The 22,395-nt window shown below is 34.9% G+C and overlaps 1 protein-coding gene across 1 annotated transcript in view; it reads right to left on the bottom strand.

Moving 5' to 3' along the window:
- MMP16 (matrix metallopeptidase 16) overlaps positions 1 to 22,395 on the bottom strand; it is a 176,474-nt gene that overhangs the window by 58,521 nt on the left and 95,558 nt on the right. The window contains exon 4 of the mRNA XM_036402619.2: positions 17,833 to 18,137. Within this exon, the coding sequence (XP_036258512.1) occupies positions 17,833 to 18,137 (305 nt within the window). The remainder of the gene's footprint in view (positions 1 to 17,832; positions 18,138 to 22,395) is intronic.

The raw sequence follows: 22,395 nt of genomic DNA, 5'->3' as shown, positions 1-22,395 counted from the left end.
AATGTGCTTTTACAAATGAGAAGTTTATCCTATCATTTATAATTATGTGTTTTCCGGATGAAATGTTTTATGACAATATTTTTCTTGGATGCAGCTCTTCTTACAGCAAAGCAGAATCTCAATGTGCTGTTTCAATAGTTTTGATAAGCCTGACTGTCCTGGTGACAAATGCTCTTGATATCTGAATCTGGCCTTCTATATGCAGACAAAGCTGATCTTGACATCATCTCATATGAATAATACACAGCTTCTGGAGCTAATATCAGCATAGGAAGTGATGCACAGAAGGAACTTTGTAAAGGTTTTCTGCGCTTATAATGGAATAATTAATGTAATTTTAAATAATCACAGGTTTAAGATGGAAAGACAGAAAAGAAGAGCATGTTACTGTACTACAGCTTTCATACTATAAGGAAAAGTCTCACATTATTTTTCAATTCTATTCTGAGTTTTGTGAAACTTCTAAACTAGGCTTATTAGAAGGCAAAATTTCTTTCCCTGGTATTAACTTAAATATTTAAGAAGCAACATTCTTTTTCTTTTCAGACCTCCTGAAAGCAAATTTCTTTCCTGTACCTATGCTTCCTACATCATAACTAAATATATTAACTAAGTCCTATATTAAAAATGCACTGACAAGTTGGCCACATTTTATTTACTGTATTATTTTCAAGTTGTTTTGAAATAAGAGTATTTATTCTACTAGTACTATTAGGCTTGTTACTGTGAGTAGATGAAAGAGTTTTTTACATGTTATACCTCTACTTTTTGAGGCAGGAAGTCTGGGAAGTTACCTAGTTATAATTTCTAAAATTTCAAAAAAACTGCAGTTAATCAGCAATCTTGGAAGAGTCTACTACTTCTATTTGTGCCAGTTATGGAATACATGAAGAATCAATCCTTTGATTCTCAGTCCTTATTGAGTCCCCTTACAGATTTCCAGCAATTTCTACATTTTGCTCCATGTTGATCTGAAAGAGGTGAAATACATAGTAAAAGGGAAATAAATAAAACTGACTTTCAGCTACTGACATATCCTTTTCCAGAATCACAGATAATGAACATATGGTAGAGCACTTCTACAGTAGTACTAAGGGACAGTAGGACCATGTCAGACAACAGATATTATGCAGAGGCTGCCTGTTTCTCCTTTCATCTTTTGGATAGGGGAGATTATGTAAAAAGAAAAAAACAAAACCAAAAACAAAACAAAAAACCAGCAAAAAAAAAACAAAAACAAAACCACCCAAAAAACCAAAAAACCCAAAAAAACCCCACCCAACCAACAAACCAAGGAACCAAAAACCCCCAAACGTTCCATTCCGTGTCTGGCTCTCCCTCTGGATTTAGTCATTCCCTCCTCGTGCAATACACCTTGTAGCCATCAGGGGAGCCATTAAGTGTGGCAAAGGCAGAACAGCCCTTGAGCAAATGAATAGGGGGGAAGGGAGAAGGTCAGAGGAAAGAGCTGGGAGAATAATATTCTTGCCTGGGGTGACAATGATTTAACAGGGAACATATTTTCTACTCGTAGCCAAATAGCCCCATTACTCATAACAATTTCCATCAAGAGTCATGATTGTCTCCAGGGCATCCTGAATTTGAACTGACCCAAATAACTTAGTGAAATTGAAACTCAGGTTTAAACCAGCCCAAGATGAGCTGTCTGAGTCCAGTACAGGTAGGGCCTTATTACTATCTGAGTTTCCATCCTTTTTGCTTTGCATACGATTAGATTTCTCTAATTAGGCAACAATTATTCAGTGCCTCTTAGCTTTAGGGAGCAGACTTGCCCTGAGTACCTCACACTTACTGTCAGAAGCTCCTGAGAGTGCAGAAGGACAACCTTCTGTAAGTCTGGCTCTTTTTCTCAAGGCTGCACAGAAGTGTATTTGAGACAGCAAGGTCGGTGATAGCCCACCTTCAATTCCTTGGTCAGTGCTCAGAATAAGCTGAAGTGTACAAACTAGTGAGCATTCATATTCAGCCTAGCTTTGCTATCCTATCCATATTGGGGAGTTTTTACATTTTCAATTGCCATCGTTGAAGGAGAGAGTTTTGTATTTCAGTATACATTATCCAAGTAGGACATATTTCAGTCCACATGGCATAATGAAGCACCATCACAAACTTGCACAAGTCATAGCACAGTTAAAATGCATATGACTAGAATTATTTTTAAAGCAAATGTTGCCACTGAAGATATACAATGGATTCATTGTCACAGTCTCAGTTGTATCTTGTTGTATACCCACAGAGTAGTAGAAAAATACTGGAAAATATTTTTGCACAAGTCCAAAACTTGTGTGTCTCTATTCTTGTGTTCCCATTAGCACGGAGATTTGGAATAGAATGGCTGTAAACTCAAAAATTTTTTGATTGTTTTTTAATTTTATCTCAAGTTTGATTTCACAAGGGAAGAAAAAGAAGATACCGTGTGTAAAGAACTAAGATAAAATTATTATTTTTATACTAACAATTTTCTCTGAGGCTATAAACTATTTTAGGCACTAAATCTGCCTGACTTTACAAACACTGCCCAAACTCCAGAATATAAATATGTATTAATATATCAAATACTCAATAGCCAGCAGTGTGGAGCATGTTGTATGGGGAAGCCTTTCCCTGTAGCTAATATATACACTATTTTTCACATTTACAGAAAAACAAAGCTAATATGTTTGTCCACAGTAGGCTATTACGAAAACCTAGTTCTGAAGATAATAATTTCCATTTTAAATGGTATGTGAGTTCAATTTATAAAAGGAACAACTTAATGGCTTAACATGTGACCTCAATTTTGAAGACTTCTCCATCCCAAGGAAAAGAAAAAGAAACCCTAGAAACTGAATTTCACGTTACAAACAATTGTAAAAATACAAAGATGTTTTATACATAGACATACACTTTTTCTTCCAAAGACTATTTTATTTCATTTTTCATGCTGTAGATAGATGTTTTCTAATTAAAGTCACATCAAACTGAAATTTAAATCTACACAAGAATTCTATTATAGTCCTATTACAACCAGACAATGTCTCAAAGGCAAACTTACAATAATCAGAAATATTACACACACACAAAATACCTATTGCTTTTTGTTCAATGTATGCAGAATTTTCATTTTCATTATTCTGTTCCTTTGTACCAACTGATGCATCCAAACAGCTAAAAGCTACAAACTGTATAGTAAGACCCTTACTCTATATGGCATAAAAAAAAAAAAAAAACCACAACAAAAGAAACCCACTAAAAGAAATTCTTTGTTATCTCTGTTATTATTATCCTTTCCAGACAGGTCAGAATTTTGAAGATGCAATTTCAACAGTCAGTCTTAAAAGCAGATTCTTTCTCTCTCTGACCTTATTACAATAGAGCAGAACTGAGCAAATATATTATGCATGCACTTACATAAGCACCATATATGTATATATATGCTATATTGAGAGTATACATGGGTCTAAATATAAACATAGGAATACCCAAATAAAGGTGCTACATTTTCCAGTCTAAGAAATCATATATAGTTGTATGACATTATCTAAGACTTCTGCCATTGGCACTAAAATTTGGTAGCTGTGTTTATTTTGGAAAGAGAGTTTTGCTAAAAGATGGATGGAGCACCTTTGAAAAATCAAGAACAAAACTAATTTTTTGTCATTTTAAATAAAAGCATATCATACAGAGCATATCCACTTTCTGCATGAACTTAGCTTATCTATTTTTTACACACTTTATTTTAAACAATCATTTTTTAATTATATATCTATATATTTAGGCTTTTTCATTGTGACAAAATACAGTGACATAAAAATTTCTTCTTTCACCCTATTAATACATGAAATGCATAATAAACTCCTTTCCGTTAGGCTTAGTGAGATATATATATATATATATGTGTATGTGCACATATATGTATATGTATGTGTATATATATATATATATACATATATATATATATGCAGACAGGAGAGAAGGTACAGACAGTTTGTTATATACAAAGTCTGTTCTAGTTACAATGTCTGTAACTTAGAATACCTACACCCATATGTGTATATTTATGATAAACTATTCTATTTTAAAAAGTTTAACAGATTAGTGTGAAATTCAAAATTGCTTGCTTGAATTTTGACAAGGCCACATTATTACAGAGCAAGGCTGTCCTCAGGTGACTCAGATCATTGATGAGATATGATGAGAACATTTGAGTTTAGTGGCCTGTGAGTCTATCCTGGCAGTGCTTTACTGTTTCTGCATATTTTGGGCAGAATTTAGAAGAAGTCAGGAGCACACTTTCTTTTATAACACATATCAGCCTGTACTTTAGAAGGCAAAGACATGCAAAAGACAAGAATTTCTGACTTACTACTTAGATCTGTTACCAACAATATTCTACAACTTTTAGTAAATTGCTTGAAATGGGTGGAATTAATTACTTTAGGTATTCTTCAATTTCTTTTTATAAAAAGCATGGATATAAGAATATTTCCACTTTTTTCTCACAGTTTCAATCACTAGTACTGAAAAAATTTGCAAACCATTCTGACAAATGAATCAATACCAACTTCCCCAAAAAAAGACAAGTGAAGCAGCTAGAGATGATCCTAGGGGAGGCAGAGAAAACATGAGAGCTTGCTTCAATGTGTTCTTTCTGAAAATATGATGCTTATGGATTTATTTCATGCTTTGAGGAAACCCTGCTGTGACAGAAAATCTAGCAAACTATAACAAACTCCTACATTTATGTTGAATCTCTTGCTCCTGGGATCAACTTCTTCATCACTCAGGTCCACTAATGAATTTGTATATTATTCTCAAATGGCATTTTCGTTCTACTAATAATAAAGCCATATTGATGAACAGAATGAAACAAATTTATTTTGGGTGTTTTCATGGTTGTGTTTAGAAAATGACTATCTTAAATAAATTTGACTTTTAATGGAATTTTTCATTTTGCTAGAAAAGGTCTTCATATTACAAATGTCGCAAATACTATAATAGCTTTACCTATTTATACTCTTTCCTGTATTTTCTTTGTTTCTGTTTTTATTTTTTAGTAGGAAAAAGAAGCTAGAGAAGTACTTAAAACTGCTTTCTGAAGGCTGTGAAAATGAACACATGCTGGGATTGAGAATTTGGATATGTACATGAGAAGAGCATGCATCACAAGTCCTCACCTGTCCTCTATGTCTGGTCCCAGTGGGTCACTCGTGTGAAGGGAATGTACATCTTTCTACCACTCCTAAGTGGTACTTTGGGTGAGAATAAATGCAAGAGAACTTTAATTGTTCATGAAGCTGTACTAAAATTGAACCCTTGTCTTGACAAAAAAATTGTAGGGTTTGTCTGTAAGCCACTCAGCTAAACTGCAGGTTTGTTAACATGATGGCTTCTTTTGTTTTCTTTTTATTAATTTACCCCTATATTCTGTGTGTTCTCCTATGAAGAAATATTTATAAATTCTAGGAGGAAGGTCAAAGTCATACTGCAAATATTCACAATAGATGTAATCTGTCATGGGGCAGAAATCACAGAAGCATAGAATGCTTTGGGTTGGAAGGGACCTTGAAGACCACTCAGTTCCAACCCTCCTGCCATGAGCAGGGACATCTTCCACTAGACCAGGCTGCTCAGAGCCCCATCCAGCCTGGCCTTAAACACTTCCAGGGATGGGGCATCCACAGTTCCTCTGGGCACCCTGTTCTAGCATCTCACCGCCTTTTAGAAATCTGAAAGAGTCCTAGAGATCAATGAAATTCCCTCAATAGAATGCACAAAGAATTTAATTTGTGTGTAAATCTTGTGTTGGCTAAATTTTTGTTTGATAAATTTTTTTACCCTGTACCAGTAAACTACTGAGAGTAATTATAATAACATCTAAATTAGCTCACATTAAACCCACCAAAATCAGGTTATTATTTTCATCAGCATACCATTGTATCTTTCTTAACATAGACACAAGACTTTGAGAATTTTTAAACAGCGACATGGTGGTTTGTATATATACATATGCATGTATATATGTATATATATATATTATATATATGTAAGGTTTTTATATGAACAATTCTTCCTTCACTGTTACCTGGCTTTTTAAAATTCACATTAAGAAAAAGTCAAGATGGATTTGTCCATGGTTTGGGTCTTTTTCATTAAACTGATGATAAAAAGAAGTGGGAATTTTGAATCCTAATTGGCAAAGTGATTAGAAGAAAAAAATCATTAAAAGTTCTCTGATCTGAAAAGAAGACAAGTTTTCTAAGATGTCTGCAGACTTGAAAGAGAAACTTGATTCAAGTGTGCACCATATTTTAAATTGAGACAACTTCAAACTGGGAATCGTGTATACAGAGGAAGTGACAGAAAGACAAATCTGCTACTTAGGTCTTACTTTGTTAAAATTTACTCATATGAAATGCTCTGATCTATTGGAGAATCTGCTGCTAAGATCCCAGGATTCTATATCCATACAGCTGTATGCCCCCCTAGCTAGAATCCTAAACCTTTCCAGAACATGGGGAATACAATCAGTTCGCACTTGTGACTCTTGGCACTTGTTGGCGTGGAGATGACTGGGCCCCTGCCATGGAGGAGCAGCCTCCAAATGACAGATTGCAGAGGGCAGAGCAAAGGGTGCTGGAGAGGACAAGATGGTCAGGCAGCCCAGTCATACTCCTGGGCCTCCCAGCAGAAGGAAGACTATGCAAGAATTTGCTTAGAGAGGAAGATGAAAGCAGGAGTTCATTGCCCCTGGCAAAGCACAGGAGAGATTGGACATGAGAATGCAGGCCAGGGCAGAAGTCAAGCCTAGAACTTCGCCTTCACTGAATTAGAAGCTCAGCAGGACCCCAGCCTGCGGCAAGAGCAGTGGGCCCCATCAGGAAGAAGGGACAGTACCAGAGACTCCATGTTTGATGGCTCTCAGACCAGGGCTTCCACACTCAGGAAGGTTGGGACCACATCTCTGCAAGCCACTATGGCCAGCACTGCCAGCATCACAAGTGATGATTAAAAACAAAAAACAGCTAAGGAGTGACTGTTGATTATATATCTATTTTATTTGCTAACTCTTCCTGAAGCTCAGGCCCTACTACTTTTGCTGCTTCTGCTAGCACTGCTAGTTGGAGCCACAGTTAAAAACATTAATTCCATGTCTTTACTGGATCTTCAGCTTCCTGAATATCCCATTTCCTCATACTAACATAGTTTCAATCTCTAAACTGCATCACAAGAAAGGTGCTCTGTATGATTCTTAGAAAAGGGAAACTAAAAGTATGTTTACAAATTACCATACTACCAACTTTGCATTCTAAATTTCAGAGGCACAACCCACTTGTAAATTATGATATTCAGACCAATATGAGTGTTTGTCTTGCCATACTGAGGGGCAGGGAACAGCCTATGCCTGCAACTGCCCTTTCTGACTGCTATACTGAACTGGTCCCAAAACAGCCACCTCTGGGGCTGGGACAGATTTCTTTTGACCCCAGTTAGTGCTGCTATTTTGAAGCTCTTATCACTACAGTTCCCTATAATCTGAAATGGTATGATTCAACATCACTAGCGCAAGTTATCTAGCTACTCAACACTGTAACACAAACGTGTCTACCTGCACTTCTCACAGCAAGAGATGAGAAGCAGGTATTTCAGAACATGATTCATCCAGTTGGTTTTAGACACCTACTTCAGGATGCAACAAACCTTACCCAGGAAGGCAATATATCTCTCCTATAACTCTAAAGGGACTCCATGAGATTAACTCAGACATAAACATCAACATATGGTCAGATTAATTCCACCCCCTCAAGTCTTCTGGCTTTTAACTTAGGTCTTTTCTTTTAAGTCACTGGCAAAACATTAATTATAGAAGTACAGGACATGGACTTAAGTGATATATGTACAAACCCAGGAAGTACTTATCATAGGCTGACTTGAAGGAGAGACTTAAACCTTAAAAAAAATCTAAAACAACCAGACAAAAAATATTTGGCACAAAAATGTTGCTCTTTTAACTTATTTGGATTTTTTTTTCTGCTTTCATCTTTTTTCAAAACCTAATGTTTTAGCTGTATATGTTCCCAGCTATTGGTGTTACCTGTTCAGCACTTTTTGGAACCCAAACTGTTAGGAAGAATTCTAAATATAGATAAAAAAACATTTTGGCCTCAAGAACAAATATTTTGGGCATTTTGAAGTGAAGAGTTGTCAGGAAAAGCACAAATTATACTCTAGACTTGGGAACGCTATTGTAGAAAATCTTTCATTTGTTAATTCTATAATATTCTAAAAATTCAGATATAGTATTATCTTATATTTTAGGGTTATCTACATCATTCTACTTTTTCAAAATGCATTAATTTCTGCTTAATAAATAAATATGTAATTAAATGTGGAATTACTGTATAATTCTTGTCTTGTTCTCTCTGGAAACCATGACAATGTCCATATTAATTGGCAACATGATTTTTCAGATTTTCCCCCTAAAAAGGCAGGGGAAAATGAGATGGCAATGCAGTAATAATATTCTATAGAGCATCTTTGGTATTTCCTAAATCTATCTTGAAGGAAAAGTCTCCATTAAGTGGCCTTAGAAACAAATGGAGACTTGAAGAACCCAGGATTCCATGAGAGTTGGAATGCTAAGCCTGATGCCTGCTTTAAATGACTGAAATGTCACTTTCTGTCTAAAGAGAGAATTTTAGGTTCATAGATAATGCTTCTGTCCTAAATTACTGTTTCTAGGAGACCAGACTGAAAAGAAAATTAAATAATTTCAAGCCATTCATTCATTAGCTGATTTTTTAGTTGTAAACTGCTTTTGACTTATTTGGAATAATAAAGGGAATTTTGTCTCCTTTTTTTTTTTAACTCAACGTGTTTGAGATATGGCTTTTCACAAGCTCTTCAAAGCAAATAATCTTTCAAGAATGTGAAATTCAGTCTCTGGTGTGAAATCTCATCGCTCCTAAGGCAGTTCCTCTATTATTAGCACTACTATTAGTTGGTATCACACATTTTAAAGAAATATTGCCTTATGGTAGGCTGATGGTAAACAGTTATAAAATGCATAGAGAATAAGAATAAAAAGCACTGGAACATGTTTTTTTTTTCCTTTTTTCCCTTTTCTCTTTTTTTTTCCTTTTTTCCATGTAAGTTATATGAAACTCTCTTAGATTCATTACTCAAAATCTGTTAAGCTTCTTTCTAAAAGGAGGAAATAATAAGGTAGGAGTATTTGTTTGTTTGGTTGGAGTTTTTTTGTATATGTAGCGTTAGGGGGGTTTTTTGTGTGTGAAAGGTTGTGGAGTCATAAAAACAATCATGAAAAGGTTGGCCCACATTTTATGTTTGGATTCATTTAAAATAAATCTATTTGCCTGAAAAAAAGGGCTTCCCAATGATCTTTTCTCATGTACTGCAGGGGGAAAATGAGAAAGACAATAAGAGAAAATGAAGCCAAAAACTCCAACACAGTTAGCTTCAACTTATTAATCACTAAAACAAACATTTTTCAACTAAATTTCCCCATGTAAACTTGGTTCTCCTAATATACTTGTACGAGGGTCTGATTAAATGAATCCATTTTGGTAGATAAACTTGACTTCATTGTTGCATAAACAGTTGTTTGAGACAATGACATCTTTAGAATTAAAAAAAAAGAAAAAAAAAAAGGCAGGTTTTTTTTTCAGTGCTTTTAGGTGCAAATGCTGCCAAATTTGTCTGCAAGGACCCATGCTGCCTTTCAGCTAGATGTTTCCTTGGCAGCAGAGTCGATGTAACAGACAATGTGAACTTTCCTCATTTATTTCCATGCAAAGTCAGCCAGATCCGCTTTAACACTTTTCATTAGCAGTTTAAGATGGGCTGGCTGATCACAAACCGAGGCAGATGGCAAATGCAAGCAAGCAAGCAAGTTCTGCTGGCCCTGGTATGTGGGAAATAACCTCCAGTTGCAGTTTGAATGGATAGCTGAGTTTGCAGCTTCCCTAACTACTCCACAAAGGATTGCAAAGATCTGTGTTTACCTACGCCACGATGGAAGCAATATGTAACTCGGTGGCTTGAGCTGTGCTGCCTTTTTGGTTCGAAGCCTGCATCAGGACTGTCTCTAGCAATTATGCTACACTTTAAATATCACCTTGCTTCTATAGACATGAAAAGCATGATGTAAGATGTGCATCTTGGTCTAGAATCCCACTGCTTTAATTAAGAATATCACGAAGTCAATTCTCTTAACATATTCCTCAGCCTCTCTTTCAATTTGCATAATAGGGCATATAGAAATGCTACGCCAAGAAGGAAGCTGAGAATAAGATATTACACACTGAGAACCCCTGGGATGTATTAAAAGCATCCAGTCAACATGGGGCTGGATTCATCCACAAGACTGCTTTCACTGACTGCCAGTTTTAAACAGATTTCCCTTTTAAAAACATGCAAATCAAGTGCTTTCCTCAAAGCCATAAGGGTGTTCCACGAAAGCAAAATCCTCCCCAGAAATTATAAAAAATGAGGTGAGTACTTTGCCAACAGTTACCATTTTCCATCATCTGGCTTCCAGCTGGTAGATGGGGTCCAGCAGAGAGATCCTCTTGTATCTGCATAGTCCTATGTCCAATGACTGAGTCCTCACAAGCAGCCAGGGCCATTTATGAGTTTTTATGATCATTTCCCATCTCTTCAATAGCTGAAAGGATTTTTCGGTTCTCCAGTGCAGCTTTGCATGCCATGATATTTTCAAGGATACTTTTTATGCATCAGGGGCTGGATATCTGCGAGTTAAGATTTTAGGTACCATCTTGGAGTAACTGGATGTGGGACAGGTGCACATCAGCAAGTATAATCCAGGAAGGTTTGGAAAGTTTGAGGACAGAGGATGATCTAGCAGCACAAAATGCACTTATTGATAAGGGAAAGAGTGGTTTCTTTTTAAATACTGAAAATGTTGTGGTTTAGGGACAGAAAGTATCATTTGTGTTAATTGATTTCTGAATTAAATTGGATTTCAGGGAAAATGAAGAAATTAAAAGAAGCAATCATTATTCAATGTGCCTGCAACTTGCAAAGCTCCTTGAAATATTGTCCTGGCATCTTTATCGCTGTGTAATATTATAAATGCAATAGTTGGGTTTTGTCATCATTTACAATATTGCTAATTCTCCCATTTTGCACTCAAATAGTTTCAATTTAAAATTGAAGCTGTACTTTTTTAACCTTAATTATATATAAACAAGGCTGCAATTCCACAGTCTCAGTCTCTTTATCCTGTAAACAAGATATGACAGAGGCCCATAAAATATGAATGGAATAGATAAAATTATTAGGAAATTACTTCCTTACAATATGGGCATCCATCTGTCTAAAAAAAAATCAGAAAGAAGAAGTCTTTCACGTCTGCTTAAACTACAGGACATATTGTCACAGGATGTTGTGGATACCAAATGCTTACATGAGTTCAAAAAGAGATTACACCGATTAATGAAAGGAAATCCCTCACAGGCTACTAAACACAAAAATATGGCCTGTGCCTCAGAAATTCAATGAGCCACAGATTACTGGAAGCTAAGAGGGAATATGCTGGGGTTTTACTGCCATATGTTTACCCTGCTCTTATTCTCTTCTTTAGGTATCTGTTAATAGCTGTTAACTGGAAATAGGATATTTTGTAGGATAACCTTTGATCTGAGCCTGCTTTTGCAATTCTCTATTTACAAGCACATACACAAGTACTATAAAATAAAAATTAAAATAAGATATTAATCTTCTACAAAGTTATTGTAGTGCAGATCTAGAAAATAAGCATTTGACAACTGGAAGGTCACACTGCTTGGTTACAGATCGAATTTCATGTTGATAATTGCTTATTAAAAAACATACATAATCAATTAAGAGCACTATGCTTTATGAAATTAAAGCCATGTTAATATTGTAATACAGAGTTTCCTTTAATCTGAAATGCTTGGCTTCCTTTATACCAAGCCACAGCATGAGCACTGTTCAAGACACAGAGCTCCCTTAGGAGATGGTTTTCACAACTCCACTGATTCATATTTCCAATAGCATATATCTCCTGCACTGTGTCAACCACACTGGCAGCCAAAAGAAATTTACTGCAAGTTGATCTATGCAGTTCAGAGATCAGGATTTTCATAAATTTTTCTTGGCTGCCAGCACAGTGCCCACAGCAGAATCTACACACTAACTGGAGTCCAAGTACATTACACGAGACGCTGTATTTGCATCAGCTCCAAGAAGCTTTTACTTGGCAACCTACAAACAGCATGGTACAAAGTGACAGGTTTCTTTGCTTGTTTTCTAGTTATTGCCTGAAAACTTGAATAATTTTTTGAATGCTGGAGGATTAACAAAAAAATAAACAAAACTGAATTATTGAATTTTTAAGTTTGTTTTCCCAAAGACAGAGCTTAATGTATACACAAGTTACAAACTTACAAATGTATATACAAAGTTATATATATGTATATATAATGTATATACAAAGTTACAAACATCCCACATGTATGTAAGTAGTTAGCAGTAATATTCTCCTTACATGTCACTGTACTATTACTTCTCTAACGCAGTTCCACTTGTTATTATTTATCATATGTTCTTCAATGGAAGAACTATTTTCTGCAGAATTTCAGTATGGTGCACTATCTACCTTGATAAATTTGCTACAGAGGTAAAAAACAATGTATTTTAGTTTGACTTCTATTTCTCTTGTTGATATGAAGATAAGAGTATCAAATTACCACTACTGATCTCTTGTGTTTATCTACACTTAGTTTTTTGCCAAATATTTTCTGCTGCTGCAAGACACAGTTCTGTGGTCACATTTTATCCAGTAATTGGTACATTACATATCATGTCTAATGTGCTTGAAAACTAAGCTCCCAAGAAATCCTTGTTTTCCCCAAGCATTTCTTCTAAATCTTGCCCTTTTTTAAAAAGCTGCACTTTTGCAAGTAGGTCAATCTTAAATTAATCTAGTTAAATGTAGTGCACTCTCAATTTAAACTGGTTTAACACTCCCTTAAATAGGTTTAGATGTATTCAGTAACATCCCAGAAAAAAATAACTGCTTTAAAAAAGGTTTAAACTAACTTAAGTACATGTAAACAGACAAATGCGAAATCAATTTTGATAAACCAGTGCAATAAGGCTAATAAGATGGCCCTTTCAGTTCTGGTACAGAAAAATAGGATGTAAGACAGGATTTTTCTTCAAGCTACTAGAAAATTTACAGAGACAGTACCTATCTGAGATGCTCGCTGGTAGTGACTTTGAAATTCATCACAGTCATTTGAAATATTACCATTGAAGAAAATACTTTGAAAAAGATTTTTGTTGAGGGTTTTGACAGTACAATATCTCCAAAGTACTGCCACTCCTAGGAAGAAGTCATTGTCACTTTCTGGATTTAGATGCATCATTCATTGTCCATAATTTTTAAATTTAAAAATAATGAGGGGATATATATCACTTAAATGGACTAGAGTCATGGGAACAAGGAAATCCCTCCCTAGTTTCAAGGCTGGTATATTAAGATTTCTTCCTCTTACTTTTTTCTTCACTTTTTTGTTTGTTTGTTTTATTTACAGTTTTTAAGTTCAAAAGAAAATAAAGATATAAATCTTTTCCCAATAAGTGATGATTTTTCAGATATCTACTTATGCAACATGATTTCCATTTCCTGTTTGTCCCTTTACCTTTTTACATTTTAAGTGCACATATTGTGAAATATTTTCCTGTAAAATCCCATCCATTTTGATTTGCTGTTCCTGAACACTGTTTGTTCTTCTGCTGTATTTGCCAAGCACTACCAGAATAACCTGAGTTTTAATTGAGACTGCCTAGGAGCACAAGATACTTCGTAAGGTGCATGAAGAAACCATCCTGTTCCAAATAATTTAAGAAGCTAAGGCTCTTATCTCACCTGAAATCTAGATAGGCAGATCATAAAGGAAATGGAGTCTACTGTAAGTGTAACAGCCTACTCCCATGGGAACCTGAATAGTAGTTGTGCTAAATGGGAAAAATAGAAGATGAGAACTGACTGAAGGAAGACTACAGTCCAATACACACACTTTGTATAAGGTGTTGAAAGAATAGCATTCCCTTTCCTTATTAAATAAAAAAAAAAGAAAGAAAAAAAAAAAGAAAAGAAATGTGCATCATATTTTATCCTCCATATCTCCCTCATTCCATGGCAAAACAAATTCTGTCCTTGTTTCCACTGCTTCCCTGTGATGTTAAGTCTATTGTCCTTCTTTCTGGCAATATTTCTAGGATCACCTGCAGCACCGTGGATGGAAATTCAGAGAAAAGCCCTCCACAGCTCAGCTGGAGTTGAGGTAGCAGCTGTACTCTGCTTACAGGATATTATGAAAGCAAAGAAATATATCCTTGTAGAAAGCCTGCAAGTGTAAAATTGTATGACAGGAGTGTTTTTCCTGAGCGACAGGCCCATTAGTCTCTACTCCTACAAAAGCCTCATTCATTCTTCAGGATGAGGGAGGAGTCAAAGCACAAATCTCTTCAGAGAACACGATTGATAAGAACATACCATTGAAGTGAGAATAAAGGAAAGCAGCAATGAGCTGTGGAGATGATGTATTTCTATTGCAACTGTCTTTGGAGTCTAGAGAATGATTAAACAAAAGAAAACACAAGAAACTTGACCAAATGTGATAAGAAAAAAACCCCACCAAATCAACCAAAAACCTGAAGTATGAAGACACTACAATTAAGTAGTCAGAATAAATTGCTGTAGTAATTAACTATACTCAGAATACTGATTTTGTGCATGATTCCTTATTTGGAATGAAAATTACTTTATAAAGACAACAGTTTATGAAAGCATTTCATTAAGTTCCCTGTCTTTTCTGAGGTAGATGGCGTATAAACTGTTTTCATTAGAACAGTATAAGGTGAAGAATGAGGCTAGGGCTTTTCAAAAGGACCTTATTTTTGCATTCCTGCTGCTAAGTAAATAAGTTGCTCTGTGTTTTTGAATCTCTCTGGGATACTGGAAAAAGAATCAGAGAAAATCAGCCCCTTGGGGTGAGAGTTAGTTTAAAAATAAAAATAAATCATCAATTTTTTTCCCATTCTATTGGATTCCAAATAATACTACAAGAAGGTGTCTATTGGACTATTGGAACAATGAATCTTAAAATTGACACTCGCCTGGGAAAAATGACTCATAGCTAAGATCACATATATATTTTTCAACCTTCTGCTTTTCAGTGTTCTGAGACTCAGCTCAAAATGATAGGAAGCCTAAGAGAGCTGTAAGTCTTTCTTTCCTGTCAATCCCAAATAGTGTGCTCATCTTCTTTTTCTCCCTGGAAATTTTTCCCAGGCATAAAAAAACCCCCAAAATCAAACAAACAAAAAAATCCCAAACAAAAAATCAACAACAGAACAAAACAAATAAAAATCCCCAAAACAAACACAGAACCAAAACAACAACAACAAAAAAACCCAACAACAACAACCACCACAACCAAACACCCAAACAAAACCAAAAAAAAATCCCAAACCTGCATGATCCTCCAGTATTCCTAGAGACGAGCTAATTAGTAAGACATGAGGAAAACAAGCCTACCTAATAGCTAAAAGCCATCAATCAGACAAACAGGTCCCCTGCATTTTCAGAAGAAATGCACATCTTTTGACCTTTCTAAGGTTACAGTGATGGGGAGTTTTCTCTGGACAACAACTATGACCTATGACACAGTTCCTACCATATCAACCATGAAACTAACAGTTGCCAAAATTCTTCAGAGAACTTGCATTGGTAAGATATTTTATTAATTATCATATATTTTCAAAAAATCTTCCATTTTTTGCTTTTAATATTCCATTTTATCAGGAATGTCCCACAAAAAAATGTATTATATAAGCACACCAAAGTACATAAGATATTAAATTTTCAGAAAAATTTCCAATCATAACTCTTAAACATTTGTGATATAGATAGCAAACCTTTTTATTATAAAAGTTCAAAGTTATAAGATATATAAAAATCACAGTTTTAGTGATAGCATCAATTTACTTTCCCTTGATTTTTTTCATCACATTATACTAAAATACATTAATACAAGCAATAGATTTTGAAAACTGTTCTACAAAACACAAATCTCAAAAGCCCTATAAAGAAATGAGTGTCATTAGGCAATATGAAAATTGCTTAAGTTAAAGAAGAATGAGACAGCCAGAAGTTCATTCACTTTCACACAAGGTGTGGAACTGCTCCAAAAGAGTTATCCCAATTAAAGTGACATCCTGACTTCAACGTACACATGCCTGTAGATTTTCCTGAGTGCTTCAAGCAATAGCTCCAAAACCGCTGAACATTATGTGCAGTGCTGGTCTCTAACCATCATAAAAACCAGACACATAAAATCACCTTCATTTACCCTCACAATGCTGTGACTGACTATGTACCGAAACTGCACAAACAGAGGACTCCCACCAGTGCTCCTTTGAGCTAAATGTGTGAAGAAGGCAAATATGAGCTGTGCAATACCACAGTTTTTGCTCCAGTAAGAATCTAGGCCTTGCTTCACAATAATGAAGTGTCTTGAACCCATTACACAACTGAGGGCCTTTACAGTGCCTTACACACCTCTTGCTTCAACTGACTCCAGCACAGCAGAAGTATTGTACCAATGAAATAGTCACAACACCATATTTATACTCCTAAATTGCTAAATTAAGGTTTTGTTGCAGACCCCCAGGCTACAAATACAGCAACATAAAAAGCTCTGAATTTTTCTTGGAGAATCTCAGGTGAGAAGGGGAAAGAAAAGGAATTAGATAAAGCCTCTCATTATTCATAAATTCAGTGTAACATGGAAATACAACTGTTCTCCACTTCTTGCCATCTCTATAGTATTTGTATGCTAGAAACATCCTATTTGTGTATCTCTGAAGAGATGTCTCAAACTTCATATAACTGGCTTAGAGGGATCTACCAGGACAACAGAAGCTGCTTGGAAACAAAACCTGTCACAGCATCAAACACAGAATATGTCTACAGAAAATCTCTTCTTTGATACTGTTTTGGAGAGATGCAAAATTAGACTTAGCTTTTAATTAGCATTCACAGATAATAGCAGTAATTTAGTCACATCACCTTAGAGCTTGGCAATGGCCAGATTCTAGTTGTGAAGGATAAAGAGTATATTTAGTCTTTATTTGGTAAATGATAGGTGTGCAAACTGCACTGTGCAGTCCTTCATTTGACTGTGGGGAATGTACTACTTAATTAGATTTGACATGTTAAAATCAACAATTCCAAAAGACATTCAAAAGTTTTTGGAAACACCAATTCCACTCTTGGAATGGCATCTTTAAGGTTTGCCTTTAAATTCTGCCATTGCATCATCAAAGATGCAAACTGAAGACTAGGTTTTATGTCCATTGGTATCCACAGAATTGGTGGATAGCTGAAGTAGTTCTTATATCACTGTTAAATATTCACATTTCCCCTAAAGCTACATAAGTTTGACATGTTAAAATATGAAAAGTAAAGTAGTTTAGGTAAATATTCATGAGTACAATGTTTGAATGATCATGAAGTTTCCTAATAAGAATTCAATGTTTTTCAAGCAAAACATGTTTTCATACTGTATTACAATCAGGCAGATACTTTTCTGCCTTGGATTCAAAGAGACAGATCAACCAAATATATTTCTAAAGTAATGTTAACCAAGGAAAGAAAACCATGTGACTTTAGGAACAGGGGAACAGGGAAGTAGTTCTGTTAGCTGAAAATTCATGCCACTTATCTATTTTGTTTAAAATTAAATCTTCTCTTACCATCATGATTGGGATTTCCCAAAGTCCATGGCTCATCTGAGTCAAAATGAGTGTCTCCCCCAATTCCTGGGCCAGGAAAATACGCATGAGCTAAAAATCCTCCCTCCCCATCAAAGGGAGAACTGTCTCCATGAAAACCTGATGCAAAAATGATTGTAATATCCACGTCTCTCTTGCCATTTTCTAATTCAACGTAAGGAACTTCTTCAAATGTTAGAGGAGTTACATTCTGCCACACATCGAAGGCACGGCGAATGGCTTTACGGGTTTCAGCATCACCTACTTTTGGAGTGACGTTCTTTATGCTGAAAGAAACAGAGAAACATTACATAGATTAAATTTAACAGAGTGGTAAGTGACACTGCTAATATCCATTTTCCCCTAATTATTATATGCTCTGTGCTTTTAATAAGACATGCTATACTGGTATTATATACTTTAGGAAGAGTATTTTTAAACAAGCTGGTGCAAAATTATGGTGTCAATCTGTATTATTCCTTTAAGCTAGAACTTATGTTAGCTGGCTTTCTCCTAGCAGTACAAAAAGTCTTATTTTTAGAAGATTTAAAATATATTAAAATGAAAAATTCTTAACAGTGGGATAACCAGATTAATCAACCACTGACTGTTTACCTCCTGGACCACAATTGGAATCCATCACAGCTAAAGAATGTCATATTCTTTCTGATCAAAAGAAAAATGTTTTTAGTGAAATGAATTTTTTACTTATTAGTGAGTTCATTAACAAAAGCAGAACTCCATACTGTGACCACCAACCAGTATTCACAAAGCCTTGTTGCATTTGCAACTGGATAAATTCCTTATCAGAAACAAAGCCTTTTGATTTCAGTACAGGCTAAGATGTCAATTTATAATCTGATTACATCTGTAAATCTTGCATAACACTGTAGAATCCATCAGAGAAATAATTTTATAGAAGACAATTATGTGTTAATCAGGAATATGTATTAAAGAGAAATTTCAGTCTTCACCACTTCTTCAAGTTACACATATATGAAAAGGCAAAAAAATATCAGAATTGATGTTTACTCTCATAGTTAGTAAATTATAGTGAAATTATCTTTTAAAAAAATCTTTATTTTCATTATTGAATTCAAGAAATGAATGACAAGAATCAATTTCAGACCTATCCAATTTTCTGCATCATTTCCACTCGATTCATATGGGCAGCAAAAACTCTTTTAGGTTTGTGTCTGCTCTGAAATTGCTGCAATATGATTCTCTTTGTTCATTTGACATGTGCTTGACTGAATGTCCAGCACAAATTTCAGAAATTACATAGTTGTATGTAATATTTTTGCCAGTTTACACAGCATGGCACATTAAAGGAGAACAAATATACTTTCATGAATAAACTTTGAATGATTGATTTGTTTGGTACATTAAATGTGCTTGATTATATGGTATTTATGTTTATATAAATGGAAACAAATCTTTCAAGTGTAATTTTATAGATTTTACTTCATATATACATTTTGTTCATAGCTTTATGTAGAAAACATAAAGATACATATTTGGACTTCCGCTCAAAATGATTTTAATATATTGAGTCCAATAGTGCTATCTAACCAAAGCATAATTTTTTAGCTGGTATGTATGTTCCAAAGAGACATCAAGAGAAACCATAAGATAATACATTGTAGAGAATCCACTGTTTTCCTTGATCTTTTGTTCCAAAGGTGATTTAACCAATCAATTCATACTTTTGCCTATTCTATTAATTGCCTGGCTTATATTATTGGTTCTCGTTCTGTTTTTCTCTCTCACATACATGAGCTTGAAAAATTTTCCCCCTATACACAAAGACATTTAAAAGACATTTCTGCACTGCAAAGTCATTATCTTTTTGTTGTCTCTAAGAAATTAAAATTTTGAACTCTTTAAATCTCAGGTTATAAGATATTTTCTCCAGTCAATTGAATATTTTCTAGTGATTTTTATTCAACTTAACCAATTTCTAATGCTCTTCTAAAACTGGCTCTGTCAGAACTACAAGGTACTGCAGTACTGATCTTGCTGTCAGAGAGAAAATACCGTCTGATCTGTAGACATGACCTTACTCTACATGATGTAAATGTCATGTGATTTAAAGTGTTTCTATCATGCCCCTTCATAATTATTTGGTCATCAGTAAATTTATGGTCAGAGTTGCATTGCATTTTCTGTGATTAAAAACATATTGGACAGACTGTACCAACAATCAGCCCTTGCAGAACCCTCTCTGAAAGCTCCTGCATTTGAGAATCAGGTTTTTTGGAGATGTTTTAATTAGCAAGTTCATAAAATGCTGTCTGTGCCCCCTGAGAAAGTACAGCATTTTGGAATGTGTCCTGTGACACAAAATCAAAACCACATCACAGTGGCACACTTATACTGCCACTACCAAAACCTTTACTGTTGCCATGCTAAGAATATCCCTTACGAAGGTAGCAGATGTGCTCCCAATCAGTCCTGCTGTGTGCTCCCTAAGGCACGTGTATTGCCTGAAGCAGAGCTCTGTGAAGGAACTCTGTTATTTGCCAAGTATAAGAAATATGGCAAATGAATCAACAGGCTCCCATAGAAAATAGAGCATGTCTAGAAAAACTGAAATATTGATATAGAAAAAGTTCATCTGAAATATACAGCTAAGGCTTTCGGGGTTTTTTATCTATTTGTTTCCTTATTTGATTTTTTTTTTTTTTTTTTTTTGGTATTTAGGAAGCTTAGTAATTAGTCAAAGTCCCATTTTGGTATTAAGTAAACAGAAGAAGTGTCTTCTGCTATTATATGTGAAATGAGGAAATGGATAAAAATGGATTGGAATTTTGTATTAGTGTTAAATTGAGTAATGATTTGTCTGAATTAAAACCAGAGAGATTTCTGGCTTCCAAACCAACATTCTGGAGTGTGCAAGATTGTACTGAAAAGTGCAGTTTGAAAGAGAAATTACATAAATCAGCAGTTATTCCTATACAAGAGTATTTACAGGAAACAACTGTCTACTTTTAATGTGTTAAACACAATCCAGGTTCAATCCTAAATGAGTGACACAAACATTGAAATTGTCTTGCTGGGAACTTGCTTAAAATAATTCACCAGTGCAGATATCTGAAACCCAAATGATTTTACATTTCTTTGATGTTGTTTATCATACAACCTCCAAGGGGGAAGTACAATAAAGTCAATTCATAATGACAGTCTATCAATTACCAGAGATACTAGGATTCATCTTTTAATAGTCTTCAGTTTAGGCCTATGATTGCAATAGCAAATAATGACTCATATGAACCCTTTCCTATTTAGATCCACAACTTAAATCCAGCAATCACCTGAAATAGTGGTAACTCCCACAGGAGTAAAACAAAAAAGACAGGAATTGGGTATCTTACACTCATCATGTCCAGATAATGGAACTCAAATAGAAGTAAGTGTAGGACATGACAATTCAGAACCACTCTTATTGCAAGGTGAAAACACAGCAAGACAAAGCCCTTTATAATAAAAATCCATCTTTTTTCTAAGTATTGCTTTCCTAGCCTCAATGTCTAGAGATCATTTCAAAGCAAAGTTCAAATGAGAGAAAGATCTAAAGCTGACCTTGACCAGACTGGCAGTGCAACTATACAAAGAGGTTGAAGATCCTGTAATTACTAAAAAAACGCAATTTCTAAGATGAAAAATTTATTTTCATGCCATTTTTTAACAACTAATAAACTGAGAGATACTTTTTATAAATTTTGAGAGCTGTTATTTTTAGACAACCACAGCCATGTATCAATTGATTATGCTTTTTTGTGGTTATCATTGCTGGTTTTGCATGATTTTCAACCTGATAGTTCATCAAGCATTTTAACTTTAAAATACATGTCTTCCACAAGAACAATTAGATTTTATCACTGATATGCACTTTTCACTTTTATGTACTATTTCTACACCTGCCTGAAGAGTCTTGTTTTGAGAGTGTTATTCTAGAATCCTGAGTCCTATTGATTTCAAAAAAGCTTTGGGTTTTCCTTCCCTTCCCACTACTTTCCCAGAATATCCCAAAAGAAAAATTATACATGTTTCACTGGCATATTTTTGGCTGCAACAGCTTCAGGAGCCTTGCAAGATTGTCAGGATATACCTCACTTGACAGTGTAAAAGCAGTAATTTGAAATTTAAATAGATGAAAGAGCAGGATTTTCAACTGAGTAGGTAAAAAGATGCAGTCAATAATCTGTTTGAAGTAAGCTAGTTAAGATCTGTGCCAGATATGAAACTGTTTAAGAAAAATGAATTGAAACATATATTAAATTTGAATAAGTTGTTGACACAACCTTTTTATTGTCATTGATGTAAGTCAAACCTAAACTGAAGCAAAACTTTGAAGGTTTGTTTGTTGTTTTCATGTTTTTTTTGGGTTGGTGGTTTTTTGTTTTTTTTTGTTTGTTTGTTTTTTTGTTGGTTGGTGGGTTGGTTGTTTTTTAATCACACTATAACTTTTATTGAAAGCAATAAATTACCTCTGGCCAAAAACATATTTCACTTTGCACCATAATTTCTCTGGAAATTCGTTTC

The sequence above is a fragment of the Molothrus ater genome, chromosome 1 (genome assembly GCF_012460135.2).
Source record: "Molothrus ater isolate BHLD 08-10-18 breed brown headed cowbird chromosome 1, BPBGC_Mater_1.1, whole genome shotgun sequence".
Classification (NCBI taxonomy): Eukaryota; Metazoa; Chordata; class Aves; order Passeriformes; family Icteridae; genus Molothrus; species Molothrus ater.
Note: the sequence above shows the minus strand (reverse complement) of the source record. Positions and strands in the feature narration are given on the sequence as shown.